Source organism: Xenopus laevis, chromosome 1S, assembly GCF_017654675.1.
Source record: "Xenopus laevis strain J_2021 chromosome 1S, Xenopus_laevis_v10.1, whole genome shotgun sequence".
Taxonomy (NCBI): Eukaryota; Metazoa; Chordata; class Amphibia; order Anura; family Pipidae; genus Xenopus; species Xenopus laevis.
Window position 1 is genome coordinate 181,412,340 of NC_054372.1, and position 18,443 is coordinate 181,430,782.

At 40.7% G+C, this 18,443-nt stretch overlaps 1 protein-coding gene across 1 annotated transcript in view; it reads right to left on the reverse strand.

The window, feature by feature from the left end:
* Positions 1-13,475, reverse strand: part of itga1.S (integrin subunit alpha 1 S homeolog) — an 83,227-nt gene extending 69,752 nt beyond the window's left edge. The window contains exon 1 of the mRNA XM_041580575.1: positions 12,907-13,475. Coding sequence (XP_041436509.1) covers positions 12,907-12,985 — 79 coding nt within the window. The 5' untranslated portion in view covers positions 12,986-13,475. The remainder of the gene's footprint in view (positions 1-12,906) is intronic.
* Positions 13,476-18,443: the final 4,968 nt, after the last annotated feature.

The following is an 18,443-nucleotide window of genomic DNA, read 5'->3' on the forward strand; positions in this document are numbered from 1 at the left end:
AATGCAGGGCTAATATCTCACCTTAATGATTATACAAGTGGTCAATAATAAAGAGCACAGCCTTAGTGCTCATTCATGAATCCCAAGATGAAGTGGTTCCACCAGTGTGCAACATCAGTTTGGTGTCGGGTGCAGTCAGGTGTAAGGCCCAAAGCTGCCAAAGGCCCCAAAAATGTATCCAAACAAAACTAAGTACCTATGGCACAACTGATGCAGTTAAATCAGTGATAGGTGTTTATTAGCTCAAAAACAAGTGGCAACATTTCTTGCCTCTACAGGGCCCTTTGTCAAGGCTTCACAAAGGGCCCTGTAGAGGCGCAAAACGTTGCCACTTGTTTTTTAGCTAATAAACTCCTATCACTTCAACGGCATCAGTTGCGCCATAGGTACTTAGTTTTGTTCATACAGGCAGCAATTTTGCCTGTAATTATGACTGTGCACCTTGTGCCTAATAAAATAATCTGCCACAGGGTACATAGACCTCCTATGCTATTCTACCTGCTTACAAGTGGTGAGGACAGAGCCCCCATTATGACCTTTAAAATAACTTTAAATATGTTATAGAATGACCGATTCTAAGCAACTTTAATTATTTTCCTTTTTCTTCTGACTCCCACTTTCAAATGAAGTTTTCTGTCCCCATCTAAAGAATAAAATATTCTGTAATGCTACAAATTTATTGTAGTCTTAGAAAATAAGCCCTCGGGTACTAATATTTATTTTCATCCTGTATTAGTATTCTTACTATGAAACATTTACATTTTTGGAACTGCTATAGAATTTGCTTTGTAATGAGGAATATTTCCTCTGAGCAATTGTTCCCAATATCCTTTGCGTCTGAGTGACAAGGTCTCTTTGTGTCACTGTGTCTCTCTCTGTTCCTGTCTGTCTGGACTGATATTTTCATGCAACCATCTCTTGGCACTATATTGTACCGAGGGACTGGAAATTACAATATTACAATTTTTCTTTTAGTGAAAAAAGAATTCCTGGTTTCCAGTTCTGTATGACATTTTGGAGTTTCTATCATTCCTGAAGTGGGACTTGTACAGAACCAGTGTTTCAGCAAAACACCAGTGCTGGCTAAGTGGAACACATTAGGAAACCAAATGAATGTATCACATTGTCAAACTAACAAGATTACTAAACACTTGTATGCAGTTTACTGTCACACGCACAATTTATGCCTAAATGCACAAGTAATACAAAATAGCAATAAGTATACATTTCTAGCCTTTCAGAGCATTTGTTCTTAGAAGGGGTCAGTAACCCCCATTTGAAAGCTGGACAGAGGCAGAAGAAGACGGCAAATAATTGAAAATCAAACAAAAAAAAAAACCTATAAAAAAGAAAACATGAAGGCTAATTGCAAAGTCATTTGGAATTAGCCATTCTGTAACATACTAAAAGTTAACTTAAAGGAGAACCAAACCCCCAATAAGAAAACCCCTGCCTACTACCCTAGGTAGTCCTCCTTCTCTCCTTCTTCCACATAGTTAGTTACCCCTGAAAGTGCCCCTAAGAGTTTGCTCATGTATCAGTGCAGTGTAAGCGCAGAGGAGTAATTGGCGCCATCTTCCGGATCTCCGTCTTCTTCTGTAAGTGAGCACCGTATTGGTGCATGCACAGTTGGGCAGTCTTCTGGTTCGTAGCAATTGCACATGTGCCAAAAGTGCCGGAAATTGCCGAAGGGAAGGAAGACAGCCCGAAGAAGACCAGAGATCTGGAAGATCTGGCCCATGAGCCCATAAAAGCTGGAGAACATTTTTAACAAAATGATGCCAATCACACAAAGAATAATTTCCTATTGTTTAATATATAAATAGATCCAATACACACAATTCAACATTACAATACCAATACATAAAGGACTCCTTACCCAGATGTATCCAGAGCTCTCATTATAGCTCATTTAGTTGGTAGGGGATAGCCTATACACATATAGAGGCTTTGTTGCATGCAATGGTTTTTGCACTTTGCACCATGCCTTACCATTAATAAATGAGGTTTCCTTCTACTTCAGCTCCACTTCCACATTTCATCTTTACTTCCTCTGGCTAGTGCAAGGAGTTCAAACGTCCCATCTCTCTTCTTCTTTTTTCTTTATCTTCCTGTGCTGTCATGTTTTCCCCTATTTCATTTTAACTGAACAGTCCTTCAAACTGAAGTCCAAAGTAGTACAAAAGGAAGGGTTCAGTAGAGTACAGTATCTGTCTACTTCAACATGCTTCTTTATCCTTTTCTTCTAAGAGTCAAGAGTGCGTTTATTGTCATTTCATCCATATACGTTTGTACAGTACACAGTGAAACAAAAAATGTTCCTCTAGGACCATGGTGCTACACACCATGATGTACCGGACAACAGACAAAAAGTACAAGTGCAAAAATATGCAACTCCTGCAAGACAGGACAGCACAGTGCAGGGACAGGACAAGACAGTGCCCACTCAGCAGATGTAATAAGTAAATAAAGCTAAACGTCAGACATGATGGGTGTATCATTGTGATATGATAGTAGAGAGAACATAATAAAGAACATGATAAAGTGCAGATGTGCTCATAGAGAACACTTGTATCCAATGGCTATTTATTTATACAATGGTGTACAGTGGCTGTAACGTTGTGGTATATAGTAAGGTCAGAGGAAGTATGTGTGGGCGAGAGATCTGTCCAGTCCCTGAGTATTCAGGAGCCTTATGGCTTGGGGGAAGAAACTGTTACACAGTCTGGTAGTGAGGGCCCTAATGCTTTGGAACCTTTTTCCAGATGGCAGGAGTGTGAACAGTGAGTGTGAGGCGTGTGTTGGATCAGCCACAATGCTGGTGGCTTTACAGATGCAGCGAGTGGTGTAAATGTCCGTGATGGAAGGAAGAGAGACACCTATGATCTTCTCTGCTGTCTTCACTATCCTCTGAAGGGTCTTGCGCTCCATGACAGTGCAGTTCCCAGCCCAGACAGTGATACAGCTGCTCAGGATGCTCTCAATAGTCCCTCTGTAGAAGGTTTTGAGTATGGATGGTGGGAGATGGGATTTCCTCAGCTTGCCCAGGAAGTATAGGTGCTGTTGGGCTTTCTTGGCTAAGTAGCTGGGGTTGTGGGACCAGGTGAGGTTCTCCGCCAGGTGGACACCAAGGAATTTGATGCTTTTGACGATCTCCACATTAGAGCCGTCGATCTACAGTGGCAGGTGGTCAATCCTCGTCTTCCTAAAGTCAACAACCATCTCCTTTGTTTTGTCTACATTGAGAGACAGGTTGTTGGCTCTGCACCAGTCTGTTAACCACTGCACCTCCTCTCTGTATGGTGACTTACTTACGTTGTGATTTTACAGATACTGTACTTTACTGAAACCTTCCTATTGCAATACTATGGATGTCATTTATAATCTCAAGGGGAAACGTCTACCAGAGGGTTGTCCAGCCTAAGACCTGGGGGCTAGTGTGATCTCTGATGGATTTTCTATCCAAAGGCTCATATACTTCTTTGTATACAGGTAAGGGACCTTTTATCTATGCTCTGGACCTGGGGCTTTCCAGATAATGTATCTTTTCGTAATTTGGATATTCATACCTTAAGTCTGTCAGAAAATGATGTGAAGATTAAATAAAACCAAAAGGCTGGTTCTGTTTCCAATAAGGATTACTTATATCTTAGTTGGGATTAAGTACAAGGTACTGTTTTATTATTACAGAGGAAATCATTTTTAAATATTCGGATTATCTGGATAAAAGGGAGTCTATGGGAGACAGCCTTTCCGTAATTCGGATATTTCTGGATAACGGGTTTCAGGATAACAGATCCCATACCTATATCATTATACATAAATGTTTTATATTATAGTGATCCCTTTAAAAGTTTAGCAATGTAAAAGGACTGAGAAAATTCCTATAAAATACTTTATAAATCAGTATTGTGTATCTGAAAACAGTCAAGGACACTTTGCTTCAAGGTTTATTACTGTAATACATTACTATTTGACTGATGAGCCTATTTCTGGAATTAAACCACAGAGCACAACTGAGACTTCTGTATAAACATATGTCACCCAGGCTTATTAGCCTCTCCGTGGTATCATGTGCAATACTCTTATGACGTGTTTTCTTAGAAAAGGTTGCATTCCAGTGATATATCCACTAAAGGCATTAATCTGTTTTATATAATACTGTATCTGAAAACTTAATGCAACCCACACATTAAACTGACACAATATGGTTCATTTACAATGGGGGCACAAGGTCCAAAGATAAGTGCAAAATGCCACTAACAGTTATCCCCCGATGTGTATGCAACTCTAGCAGCTCCCTGCAATATGAAATAGATTTTAGATTGTTCATGCATGTTACAAAATTGATCTTTAATTGTATGTCATTCACGGCCATGGAAAGGACTGTGAGAGGCCACCAAAGCCCAGACCTAGGGCGGCAAGATTTTAGGGGGCAACATGCTGCCCAACCACACCGACATTGGTTCAGAAACACTTGGGGATGCACAGGAGGTACAAAAGTTTTTTAAGTTTCCCGTGCGCCAATCTCTATAGCTCCAGTCCGGATGATGAAAATTTTAGCAAATAAAAGGGAGGGGACAGGGGCAACAAACAACAGCAGGTGCCCATTATGTAAATCCGGCCATGATCACTTGTGCCCCTGCCTGTTGTATGAGACATTACCTTGTGTGGCACCATTTTTCTTAAAGGGGATTTAAAGTCTAGAATAGAATAAGGCTAGAAATGCTGTATTTTGTATACTAAACATAAATATGAACTTACTGCACCAGAAGCCTAATAAAACAAATGATTTATGCTTTAAAATTTGGCCACAGGGGGTCACCATCTTTAAATTTTGTTAAACATCTTTGCAAGCCCAAGACTGTGCACATGCTCAGTGTGGTCTGGGCTGCTTAGGGATCGTCATAAATTATCAAAACAGCACAAGTCAAATAATATCTGCCAGAAGCCGATACAGCAAGACTGATTAATAATTAGAATATACAGACTGCACTGGGTCCTGTGTTGTCATGTAATCTAATGTGGATTTTATAGTTTTTGTATTGTTTAATACAATCTTTCTCCAACTCTGCAGAACCAGTGGCTGCAGCAAAATAATCCTCCAAATAGAATCCCAGTTTATCTGTACACAGTCACCGACTGCTCTACAGGGAAACAAACAAAGCTGCTTGAGTTCTGCACGGCTCAGAAGTAAGGCGGGGGCATCAAAGAAAGTATAAATGGGATTTTATTTTTTTCTTTACATGCCCTTCAAATACTATCCTCACATTTGTACCTCCTGCATTCATTTAAGCATAAAAAGTAGAGAAACATTACATGAACTATTAACTTTATTGATGCACTGAACTATACATTTATGGGTTGCTGCGAATCCCGAATCCAGGATTAGGGATTTGGCAAAATACCAAACTGAATCAGAACCTGCCCGCAGCACTGGAAATATAGAGGTGCAAGCAGAAAACCCCACAATTAGATAGGGTTAAGATTCAGTTAGATAATGTACAGAAATTGGAGTATATAGCACCTTCCACCAACAAGAAAAGCACAAAAATGGTGTGCAGGGTCAAGGATTAATGATAAATATTTGAAGGACAGGAAAGAATGACCCCCAATTTGCACCACCCCATTTATTATTCAGTAAGTCCCATGACAGGAAGTGAAACGTAAAACGTGACCTTTATTAAATTAGTTAAAATCGACCAAGGTGAAAGGGTTAATTTAAAAATACAAAAAGGAGGAGCACATCATTAACTGCATGCAGTAATCGACCCCCCACAAACAGCTCTAATAATTGATCATATTCAGCCTATTGAGATCATAAAGAGCATATCATTCGTGGGATGGATTGCATCATGTCCTGTATATAATGACAGCTATAGTGGTACTCAGTACCCAAGGGGTTAACACACTAGTATGTGCAGAAATTATAATATGAGCAAGAACTGTGGGCAATGTTATAATTGAACCTCCACAGTATCCGCAACACCCTGTATATGACAGAAGTGTGAAAGCCAAAAGTCTGTCCCAAAGGGTTAACTAATCGGCGTTGCCCAAGTGTGACCACTAAATTGTCTTTTAATCGTCCTACCATGGTACACCCCCCAGTATTACTGGCGGGTCCGCGGTAAGGTCAATTGCGACGCAGGAAGAACTTTAGTTGCAGTAAATGTGCTGCCTGCCTAATTGAGCTAAAAGAACTGAGAGGCGCCTGACGCGCGTTTCACTCGCACCCGCGAGCTTTGTCAAAGGCAAGATTGCTAGTGTGTTAACCCCTTGGGTACTGAGTACCACTATAGCTGTCATTATATACAGGACATGATGCAATCCATCCCACGAATGATATGCTCTTTATGATCTCAATAGGCTGAATATGATCAATTATTAGAGCTGTTTGTGGGGGGTCGATTACTGCATGCAGTTAATGATGTGCTCCTCCTTTTTGTATTTTTAAATTAACCCTTTCACCTTGGTCGATTTTAACTAATTTAATAAAGGTCACGTTTTACGTTTCACTTCCTGTCATGGGACTTACTGAATAATAAATGGGGTGGTGCAAATTGGGGGTCATTCTTTCCTGTCCTTCAAATATTTAAGATTCAGTTAGTCCAGGCTCTTGGATTCAGCTGAAACGGATCTGGCAGAATCTCAAACCGAATCTAAAATTCAGTGCATCCATTAATGAACTTAAGGAGCTACAGTAGCATAAATACTTCTAGATTTTACACCTCCAAGCAAGAAAATTGTAACCAAATGCAGGTCTTATTTGCTATATAGGAAGCCTTCCCTCTCTGTTGCCAGGCCATCGCCATGTTTCTTCCTTTGTGATAACATCAGACCACTAAGTTGTGGTTTTGTGAATATGTTACATTCTCCCCTGCAGGTTACTTCCGTTAGATAGCTGTAGTTTTCATGCACCTTTGTTTCATTTATATGAAAGGGCCAGAATAGAAAAAATAACTATCATACATTTAACTTCATAGTTTTTGAATAATATGCCTTGTCTTCTGCCTCTTTCCATCCTTTAAATGGGGTCGCTGACCCCATCAGCCAAAAATGATTGCCCTGTGTGACAACAACTTTACTGTTATTTTTAGTTTATATTATTTCTCTTTCTATGCAGTCATCTTCTATTCATATTAGAAGAAGAAAAAACAGCGGAGCACCGTAGGAGTCCAGTAAAAGTATTAAAAAATTTAAATTTTATTTACTATACATATAAAAGCAGATTACAGCAGCAGTGAACCTTGGCTGCCTGCTTTACGCGTTTCGTGGCGTCCTGCCACTTCATCAGATTCATATAAGGTATTGGATCTGTTATCGGAAACGTATTATCCAGAAATCGCTCAATTACAGAAAGTCTGTCACCCATAGACTTAATTTTATCCAAATAATTCAAATTGTTAAAATGATTTCCTCTGTAATAATAAAACAGTCCCTCGTACTTGATCCAAACTAAGATAAAATTAATTCTTATTATGGAAAACCCCAGGTCCCAAGCATTCTAAATAACAGGTCCCATACTTGATCCTTCTCTTACTGGATTAAGGTTAAGACCATAGTCACCAGGCAGCTCCTAAAATACCAGACTGGAAAGCTACTGAATAAAAAGAAAAATAACTGAAATAGCATAAAAATAAAAAATGAAGACGAACTGTAAATTGGCTCAGAATATCATTGTCTAATTCACGGGTCAGCAACCTTTACTAACAAAAGAGCCATTTTGCCCCATCTTCCACTAAAGAAAAATAGTTTGTAGCCGCAAAACATAACACAGTTTATAAACTTTTAAAAGTTTTAACCTTTTTTAATTGTAACTGTTGCAACAACAGAATACAACAAACAGAAGTGCAGTGTGTATGTGTAGGCCTACTTTGAAATAAATTAAACACTGAATAGACCGATTAAATGCTAGTGTTCTCATCTGTTTAATGTGACTTCTGTTTCTGAAGCTCCAACCTGATCTTCCCTCTCTTGTCTTGAGTGTGTGACCGCGATACAGACCATGATGAATCATCTTGCTGTGGCCCGGTCTTGCCACTCCTGGGATGTCTATACAGTCCTCGCACACTCAAGAAGCCACACTCAAGAATCCACCAGCAGGTGTGAGGACAGTATAGACGACATGACAGATAAAGCAGCCAGACCGAGCCGCAGCAAGCAGGAGCCGCGGGTTTCCTAAAGGTGAATTTAATTGAAACCTTATGCATCTGGCACAAGCTACAAAGTGCAGCTATGCCCTAGACACAAGTGGTGGGTAAATAAATAGGGATGTCGCGGACTGTTCTGCGGCGAACTTGTTCGCACGAACATCGGCTGTTCGCGTCCGCCGCAAGTTCGCGAACGTCGTGCGACGTTCGCCAATAGGCGTTCGCGTCAAAATCGTTCGACCATTCGACCATTCGGTCGCTAAAATCGAACGATTTTCGTTCGATTCGAACGAAAATCGTTCGATCGAACGATTAAAATCGTTCGAATCGAGCGATTTTCGGATGTTCGAAGTTCGCGAACTGTTCGCGAACTGTTCGCATTTTTTGCCGGTGTTCGCGAACGGCGTTCGCGAACACATTATCGGCGGTTCGCTACATTCCTATAAATAAACACTAAAAGCTGTAATTTTGTCTAAATGGCGCAGGCTACAAGGAATACTTATAAAATGCATGTTAGTTATAAACCAAAAATATCCCCAATTCACTATAAAATGAGACATATATATTAAAAGGGAAGTTCTCCGTTTTGGGGACTTCTTTCATGGTCAACTTTCTCTCTGCAAGTAAAATATGTAACGCTCTGTGCAAAGCAAAGCTCTGTGGGCACAATGTAGCCCTATACTACGGGGCATATTGATTATGCAGTGTAAAACGCTAGAAATTTCTCTAAAAAACGGTGTAAAAAGCTATGTAAAATAAATAGCAAATTTATGTAGGCGTGTGTACTTTTATGCCATGCAAACGCTAGGTTTGTCGCCATTATTTTACATTGCTAATGGCGGAAGTCACTCTAAGAAAAAATGCATACAAAATTTAATAATAATTTTTTAATGGCTGTTTTACACAGCAAAGCCTAGTGGTGTGCGGTGTATTATCCCACTGTTTTTTTACACAGCATAATAAATATGTCCCTTAATGTCTCCCATAAGCAGGTGCAGAACTGTCAACCTGAAGGGAGTCTGACCTGGGGGGAAGGGCCAATCATTTTTTTAGGCCAGTGATTAGTGATGGACGAATAAATTCACCAGGCATTGATTCACAACGAATTTCCGCATTTTGATGCCCACGAATACATTTTCAAACTTCTTCAAAAACTTGCTGGCGTAATATCTGCCGCGACAAAATAACGAGCGTCAAAATTATTCGGACGCCCATTGACTTTTAAACATTTGGACAAAATAGTCACACATATAAAAATTGTTGCTCGCGTCAAAAATTACTTCAATGTCCATTGACTTCAATGCGCTTCACAAATTTTTCTCACCGTTTCACAGTTTTTTTCATTTAGTAGATTTTTCGGCAAAGCAAAATGGGACAGATTCGCCCATCACTACCAGTGATGTCACAGGAAGTTGTGTCATCGTGGCTGCGACCAACTGGAAGTGATGTCACCACACATGCTCGCTTGCTAGCTTGAAGCCGCTAACTCCCTCTCTGCTATTGCGCAACCACCTCGATGGCATCGCTGGATGGGTGTGCTCATGCACAGGCCTGGATTTGTGGCAAGGCCCACAGAGGCCCAGTCCATGGGCAGCAGAATTTCAGGGACGGCATGTTGCCCAGCCACATCCAAATATGAGCACTGGAAACTGGTGTGCAGGAGATTTGAAAATCGACTTTGTGTCTCCAGTGCTGAACCAGTTCTACGTGTGCATTTGCGCATGCGCGCATGTAAAGGAAATGGAGGAGAAGTGGAGGAGGAAGCAGGGAGGGGACAGTAAGGGGAGGAAAAGGAGACAGGGAAGTTAATGGGACTGGGAGTAGAAGGAGATGGGGAAGGGGAGGTAATGGGAAGGAGAAGGAGATGGGGAAGGAAGGGATGGGGAGGAGATAGGAAGGGGGGGCAGAGACGGCCCAGGGGTGCCTGGATAGAAAATCTGGGCCTGCTTGTGCACACTCAAATTCTCGGGTTAAGGCTAAAATTTTGGGAGAATGGCTTAAGGTTAGTGAATAAATTTGCCTGGCGCGAATTTGTGGCGAATTTCTGCGTTTTGCCTCCGGCGGATAAATTCGCAAAACTCCAGTGAAAATTCTCCAGTGAAAATTCATCTGTATCATAACATTTTGGATGCTCGCCTGAAAAATCGTTAACGAAAATTTTCGACTTTCGCAAGGTTTTGTGCGTTTGGCGGGAAATTCGCGAATCACTAGTTAAGGTGACAGTAGGCCAGGGGGAGGCAGGCAAAATTGTGTATGTCCCAATAAAATGTAGGTTGCATGTCTAAATGACTAAAAAGCTGTGGAACATGCAAGGGAATACCCACATACCCCACTCTACCTAATGCAGGCAGCAATGTAATCCTTCGAGAGGGGCAGGTCTATGTGCAGGACAGTGTACACAAGTTTAAGCTTACTATATTTGTTCTTATTCAGAAACTGAGCATTTAGAATCTGTAAGACACATAAATCTGGAGGATTTCAAAAGTTGGGCAATTGTTTCTCTCTGATATGAGCTGCTGCATTCCGACCGGTCTCATCTGGCTGAATATTTACTGACAATTTGGGAGAGAGCAGAGAGGATCCTGCAATGTGAGTGTGAATCTGTTTCTGGTTATTCAGCATCTCCCCCATGGGAGCCGTTGATTACATCTCGTGTGACTTCCCTCAGCATTTAATCACTGTGGGAAAGTTGCCCAGCACAGTTCTAGCCTTATAAGTCGAATGTGATCTCCTCTTATACCAATATTGGCTAAAGCTTCAGTGATATTACACGTCTCTGTTATGACTTATCTCTCATAAATATCAGTTATTTTTTCCTCAGATAGCAACGATGTTCCAGTTCACAGACCAAACAAAAGAGTAACAAAAGAAGCTTTCCAACATTATTAACAACTACACTCATTTCTGTATAGTTAGAAGATGTTTAGATGAGCTTTCTTTTATTCCAAAACTATCAGTAGAGCTGTCCTGGTGTGTGAACTACTGCCCAGGCAGCTCAGCAGCATCTATAGTAGCAGCACCTGTAAGGACCAGGATAATAAGGAAGAAGCCCCATTAAACAGCTGCAGTTGGTATAATCTCTGGGAAGTGACTGTGCCTGCAGGTAGAGCAAGGGAATATAGTCACCCCACTACTGCCCAGCCTGTCACTTGTGGGAGTTGTTAAAATACAAGACCTCCACAATGATTAATACTATAGGTAGTGCAGCCCTAGTGTATATAATGGTTGCCAGTGCCTCCCCCACCCTAGTTGGTCCACTGCCACTGTTAGACAGTCCTCATGGACCCAAAGTTCCTACAGATGCTCTCCGTTCTTGCCCCTATCCAGTTGTACCCCCATTAAGCCCAAGGAACATCCATGTGCTCTCTATGCTCTAGTACCAGCCTTGATTGGTGCCCAAAGAGTTTGTCACCATCAATTACAGGGCTTATCACCCTTTCACAAGTAGTAAAGTGGTACAAGTAGCATTATATTAGCACACACGCTGCAGCAATAAAAAAAACCCAGTATTGTAATGTAGCTCCCCCTTAGCTCAGAAGGAATACAGGAGCTCATAGCACATTAAAGCAAATATTAATCAAATTCAATGTTGGTCTCAGAAGCTGGTACTTGGCTGCAGATAATGATGAAGAAACTACAGACATCACGTCACTTTCCCAAGCTCACAGAAAGTTGGCAAGGGAGTCAATAACAATATCACCCATGTTTGTGTGCCCATGTAGGTGTACAATGTACTTAATACAGTATACTAAAGGCATAAGCACAACTACAAAGAATGCACTAAGAAAAACCTGTCACAATAGGACTTTAACAATAGGACTTTAATATATTTAATGATGGGTGAATTTGTCTCTTGAATGTACTGCGAAATGGCGAAAGATTTGTGATACACATTGAAGTCAATGAGCGTCCAAATAATTTTGACGCACGACAATGTTTATGCCCGCAACTATTCTGACACTTTAACGTGGCAGTTTTTTTGTCTGTGAATATTCGCCACAGTTTCGCAAATGTATTCACTGGCAGCGAAATGCAGAAGATCGGTGCGGATTTGCGTCTGGCAAATTTATTCACCCATCACTATATATGGTGGATTCCTAGATCGCTATGGCCCGGCGTTATTCACACATTTTAGGAACAGATATCCAGGTATGGGATCTGTTATCCAAGAAAGCTCCAAATTACAAGAAGGCAATCTCTCATTGACTCAATTTTAATCAAATAATTCAAATTGTAAAAGTGATTTCCTTTTTCTGTGTAATAATAAAACAGTAGCTTGTACTTGATCGCAACTAAGATATAATTAATCCTCATTTGAGGCAAAACATTAAAATTAGATGTATTTAATGTTTAAATGATTTTTTAGCAGATTTAAAATATGGTTATTCAAATTACAGAAAGACCCCTAATTGGGACAACCCCAGGTCCAGAGCATTCTGGATAACAGGTCCCATACCTATATATAACTAATACACACCAATATGAATGCTAAAACCTGCAACATCAATGAACACTTCTTCCCTATTATATCTACTGATGATCTTATGACTTTGGGTATAGTCAGCTGCTAAAATCTAAACCCACGGAGCACACAGCACACATTGAAACAATCTCTAAAAATCCTTATCAGAGACCTGCAAAAATGATGTAGAAAATCTTCCCTATGTTTCCCTCTTGAGAGAGAGCCCCCCAGTGCTAGAGAAGATACGAACAGACAAGAGGTTAGTGTAAGATAGAAAGGAATGGATACTCTCACCTGTAAGGAGATACAAGCACCCTGCAGAGAAGCAGCCCATTGTTGAAAATCCCATGGCACCTTTCCAATGGGAACTCATCTTCCCCGGTAGGATTTTTGTTTTGGAGCTGAGCTCAAATCTGCCACAGAGATGTAACACTTTAAATGAACTTGTGCAACATATGAGCAGTGCAGATCTCCAGCCTCCAGGAAAAAATGTAAGGGTGTAACATATCTGTGAGAAAGTCTACTGGAGTTTATCTACAAATTCCTCTCCATAGCTCAGTAACTGTTCCATTCAGCTACGGCTGATTCTAGGCTGAAAATGAACTGGAGATAACATCTTCACTGCTTTCCTGTGCAGATTCGGGAAGCTTTTAACTTTTACTCCAAGGTTTCCTGTAGCCAAGTCCCCAAAAGTAGAGCTAATGTTTTCTTTTAATTTCCAAAAAAACAGACGATTTAATATTTAAAAAGTGTGTGAAGAGTGAAGCAAGTAAATGTGGTTAGTGCAGATCAAGGCATCCCTCCAAAACCTCAGCCCCCTTCATTTGCAACCACACAACATTTCCTGTTTGCCGCCCAAGAGGACTGACAGTTGGACTGTGCCTATCGCTGAATTATTCCTTGCAGTTTATTAACCTCTGGGAAATAGCAAGTGCTTGCACTCACCACCACGTGGCCTTAGCTAACATGTACAAATAAAGTAAGATCTTGCAGGCCACGCTGTTTACAGTAACCCTGTAGATAGTGTAAACCAAAGGGACATCTGCACTTCATATAATAAACGATAAGGCTACAATGCGTCCAAGATATATACAGTTTGTTAGCATAGACTCACTGCTTAGCGACAGCAAGGGTCACAATGTCCCCTCCCCAAAGATCTGAGAATAAAACACCCAGATTATTTCAATAATTAAATGGAAATTCATTTTACTGCTATTCTTCATACTCGTGTGACAATAGGAATATGTTGCCTGTGCTAATATATCATGCCTGTAGATTGGCTAACCTGTGACTCCCCTACCTAGCATGTCTCAATGGTGGGCAAATTTGGGGGTATATAGGTGGGAGGGGTGATGCCTTCAATAATTATCTTCACCTCTCCTGAATACCATGCTGCTGTATGCAGGCAGCAATGTATTCATGTTGTGAATGCATGTCCTTGCTCTCCAGTCAATAGAGGCAATTTTGGCAGGGTAGGCTAAGTATGAAAAACAACAGCCCCTCAGTCGGGCCCCATAACCCTGCTCCAGTTGTATGTTCCTGCTGCTGAATCACCTCCGCTTTCATGTACATTTAACAGGGCAAGGTCGGACTGGGCCCCCACTGGTCCAGACCTTCTTCTCACAGCCCTACGCTCCTGGACCTCCCTGATAGATATGAGAGTCCAACCCTGAAAAACAGAGATGTTGTGGTTGATCTTCTGCATGTGTAGCCCACCATCAGAAGGTTGGCATTGCCTAATTAGTGTGGGGTTTGTGACCTCCATAACATCACTAATGACATCACTGCATCTAAAAACAGTCCCGTCTCCACAACTCCACTTTGCACCCTGCTCCACTGTCAGTAAATGACCCCCCCATGAAAGAAAGGATATGTCAGTTTGATAAACTGTTTTTGTAATACAGTAGAACCCCCCCCCCCCCCCCCCCGTTTTTCAGGGAACCAGAATAAAAATTGTGTAAAATCCTGAAAAAATGCAAACTTTTGTGAAATATATTAGATATATAGATGGGAGCACAAAAATTATTGTTTATTGTGAACAATCTGAAAACAATTCAACTGAAAAAAGTATTTGAAAGGTGAACAAAAGCTGTTGGGTTTAATGAGGAAGAAGTTTGCCATGGGAAAGTTGGCACTTGATGGACATGTGTCTTTTTTTAAACTGACTTACTATATTACTATGAGTATGAGACACATAAGTAGAGTAGGGCAGGCAGAGTATGGCACACACAGGCAGAGTTGGACAGACATGGTAGGGCACACACAGGTAGGGTAGCAGGCACAGTAAGAGCAGGTTAAGAGACAGGGTAACCTATGAAGGCCACTCTAAGATGAACCCTACATACCAAAGTATGTACAGTGACACAGTGCCAGTGCTTCTCCTATAGTCTGTCTGAGATGTGAACAATGTGGGCACTGACAGTCTATTCTGACTCCAATTGCTGTAATAATGGCTGAATCCCCGTGAGACCTCCCTGCTGGGCCTGTATGGAGCTGTAACAACCACTGAGGACAATCTTTGCCAGATAGCTGAACTCACCAGACACTTGCAGTCCACAAAGCTGCTTTATTTGAGGTAGATAAACAATGTAGCAGTGGATGAATAAGTGCTGCAGGTCAAAAAGAATATTTCCTTCCTAACCTCTGAGCTGTAGCTCCTCACTCATGGAAGGCATGAACACAAGAGGATGATGGGAGGAACTGACATCACACATAAGGAAGGAATAGGAGGAGGGTTTACAAACAAGGAAATACAGAGCTTGCAATACAGCCTTGGTCAGCAGGTGGCAGCATAACAATGGGTATGCATATAAACATAAGCAATTAAACATATATTTTCTAACCCTGACAACTAACTGCTGAGACAGCACACAGTCTAAGGCTTGATCAATGCAGGGTCTTAAAGGAACAGTAATGTCAACAATAAAAGTGTTTTTATAGTTTAAATAATGGTAAAACTGGGGTGTTTGCTTCAGAAAGACTACTATAATTTATATAAACAAGCTGATGTGTAGCCATGAGGGCAGCTATTCAAGCACAGGACACATGGTAGATAACAGTTAAGCTATGTAGAATCCTATTGTATACTACAAGGCTTATCTGTTATCTGCTGTGAATCCTGTGCCATCTGTCCTTTTTCTGCTTTGAATGGCTGTCCCACAGCTGCCCAGCAGCTTGGTTACATAAACATAAGTAGAGTTTATAAGTAAAACATACCAGTTTTGCCAGCACAGGGCAACAGTACATTACATTATATTATAATGACTTAAATGTTTTGGTGTGAACAATGCAGGGCTTTCACAGCCTGAATCTGAGGTGTGAACAATCCAAGGGTCAATTGATCTCAGTTATGATACCTTTGAAGCTTACATAAAGGTAAGCAATTAAAGCAGCCAGACTTTAATGGCGGGCAAAGCAAGGGGGCCAAGGGCCACCAGTTGGACAGCACTGTGCTAAGTGACCACCACCAGGTCCAGTCTGACAATTATTCTAAGATTCCCTTTCGCCAATGCATGCACTTGCATGTAATTAATAAAAGAGTGCTAAAGAAGAGCACTGCAAAGGAACATATCATATGTAGACACAACTACCTTTATTTAATTGATTTGCCTGATTGTGTATATATATATATATATATATATATATATATATATATATATATGTGGTTTTCAGGGGTCTTTGTACTGTTAGGGGGTCTTATGACACATGATATATAGTCAGGGGGCTTTGTTCACAGAAGAATTGGTAGCCAAGAAAATTCATATGCACTATTTTCATATGGGACCATACACGACAACTGCTTTAGTATATCTATGCATATTGAGCATCAAACTGTATTGTAGACCCTTGGAAAAAACATTTTTTTTCATGTTTTTGACACTTGGGGCCCAATTCACTAAATTCGAGTGAAGGATTCGAAGTAAAAAAACTTCGAATTTCGAAGTATTTTTTGGGCTACTTCGACCATCGAATGGGCTACTTCGACCTACGACTACGACTTCGAATCAAAGGATTCGAACTAAAAATCGTTCGACTATTCGACCATTCGATAGTCGAAGTACTGTCTCTTTAAAAAAAACTTCGACCCCCTACTTCGGCAGCTAAAAGCTACCGAAGTCAATGTTAGCCTATGGGGAAGGTCCCCATAGGCTTTCCTAAGTTTTTTTGATCGAAGGATATTCCTTCGATCGTTGGATTAAAATCCTTCGAATCGTTCGATTCGAAGGATTTAATCGTTCAATCGAAGGATTTAATCGTTCGATCGAAAGAATAATCCATCGATCGTATGATCGCAGTATTTGCGCTAAATCCTTCAACTTCGATATTCGAAGTCTAAGGATTTTAATTCCTAGTCGAATATCGAGGGTTAATTAACCATCGATATTCGACCCTTAGTGAATCAGCCCCTTAGAAGACTACTTCTTTTTACAGAAGTGAAATTACACCAACATTCTAGCATATTTTGAAAGCCTATTTTGTTCTGAAAAAAATGATATATTGTTTTTCTGGGTAAACTAAAAGACCCCCCTGGAAAGGTCCTTAAAGTGAAAGAGTGCAAAATGTTCAAAAAATGGTCTGGCAATAAAAGTATCAAATTGGCCAAATCATCTGGCAGTGAAAAGGTTAAGGGTGTAAGTGACTTGCATATTTTTGTATCCCAAGTGCGTAACCTTTTATTTAACAACATTGAATCTCATCTGCCACTTAGTTAAGCAATTTGTTCAGCTCATTCCCCCACAAGGATATGAATTTACATTTTGGCACAATCTCCAATTCTTGAAGAGCAGCATGTTCCCTGCCTGAGATAGGAACCTAAGCAAATTCCATACAGTTGAGCAGTTGAACAATGTAGATCAGCTCAGGAATTTCTGACCATGGTTGCAAGGAGCATACCAAATAAGTAACATGGGTGTTTCAGGTCACGTAGAAGCAGTTTTTATGCTCATCATTTTATTTCCATAGTCATAAAGTTGTCAGGTGATAATAATGGTGCTAATGGCTTCTCACAGTTTGGCACCATATGTACCATAAGTATAACCACAACTGTGCAACAGAAGACACAGAATCCACACACTGGGGAATTGTTAAACCAATTAATTTATTTTCTGGTGGATGGAAGTTACATGGGGGGGGGGGTGAGAAACAGAAATAGGAATGGTTTGCTATTTTTGGATAACTTTGTGTATATGTGATCATTTGCTGTAGAGAACAGTAAGATCAGTATTTCACTAATTGTATCTACTTGGGTACAACATTATTTAGAAAATCAGCAATTAGTGCAGGAAATATTCGTCAGTTAATTCCTCTAAACTAAATATTTGCATTGAAAATTTTGTGTACGTGTGTCGTTTGTCCAAGAAAACCAAATAACGAAAATTCAGAACTATTATTAAAATGGAAAAAGAAAATGCTATAAATAGTGAATTGAACCATGGCACCACCTGCAGGGCATACTCTTTTAGTCTTTGCCTTAAGTCTGCTGCACTTGATCGATTCAACCTAGTGTGAGCAATTTGGAATTAAATTACTTTCCGGAAGGCAACAGTTGTAGGGTTCCTTGGGGTCAATAATCGTGCTTGGCCATGAAAGAGCAGAAGAGACAGGATGGAAGCAGTGGCAATTAGCTCAACTACGAGGAAGTGCTTGTTTGGATGCATGTACCAAACATGGGGGATGTACTGGGGTACCTGGAGTAAAATACCAATCTTTGAGCCCTAAAGTGACAAAACACCTTTGTGAAGTTGGGGAGCAGGGACCCTGTGAATGAGGTAGTGGAAGTCAGTTTTCTCTTAGCACACTCCTAGGAAATTGTGAGATAGACAGGCCAGCTT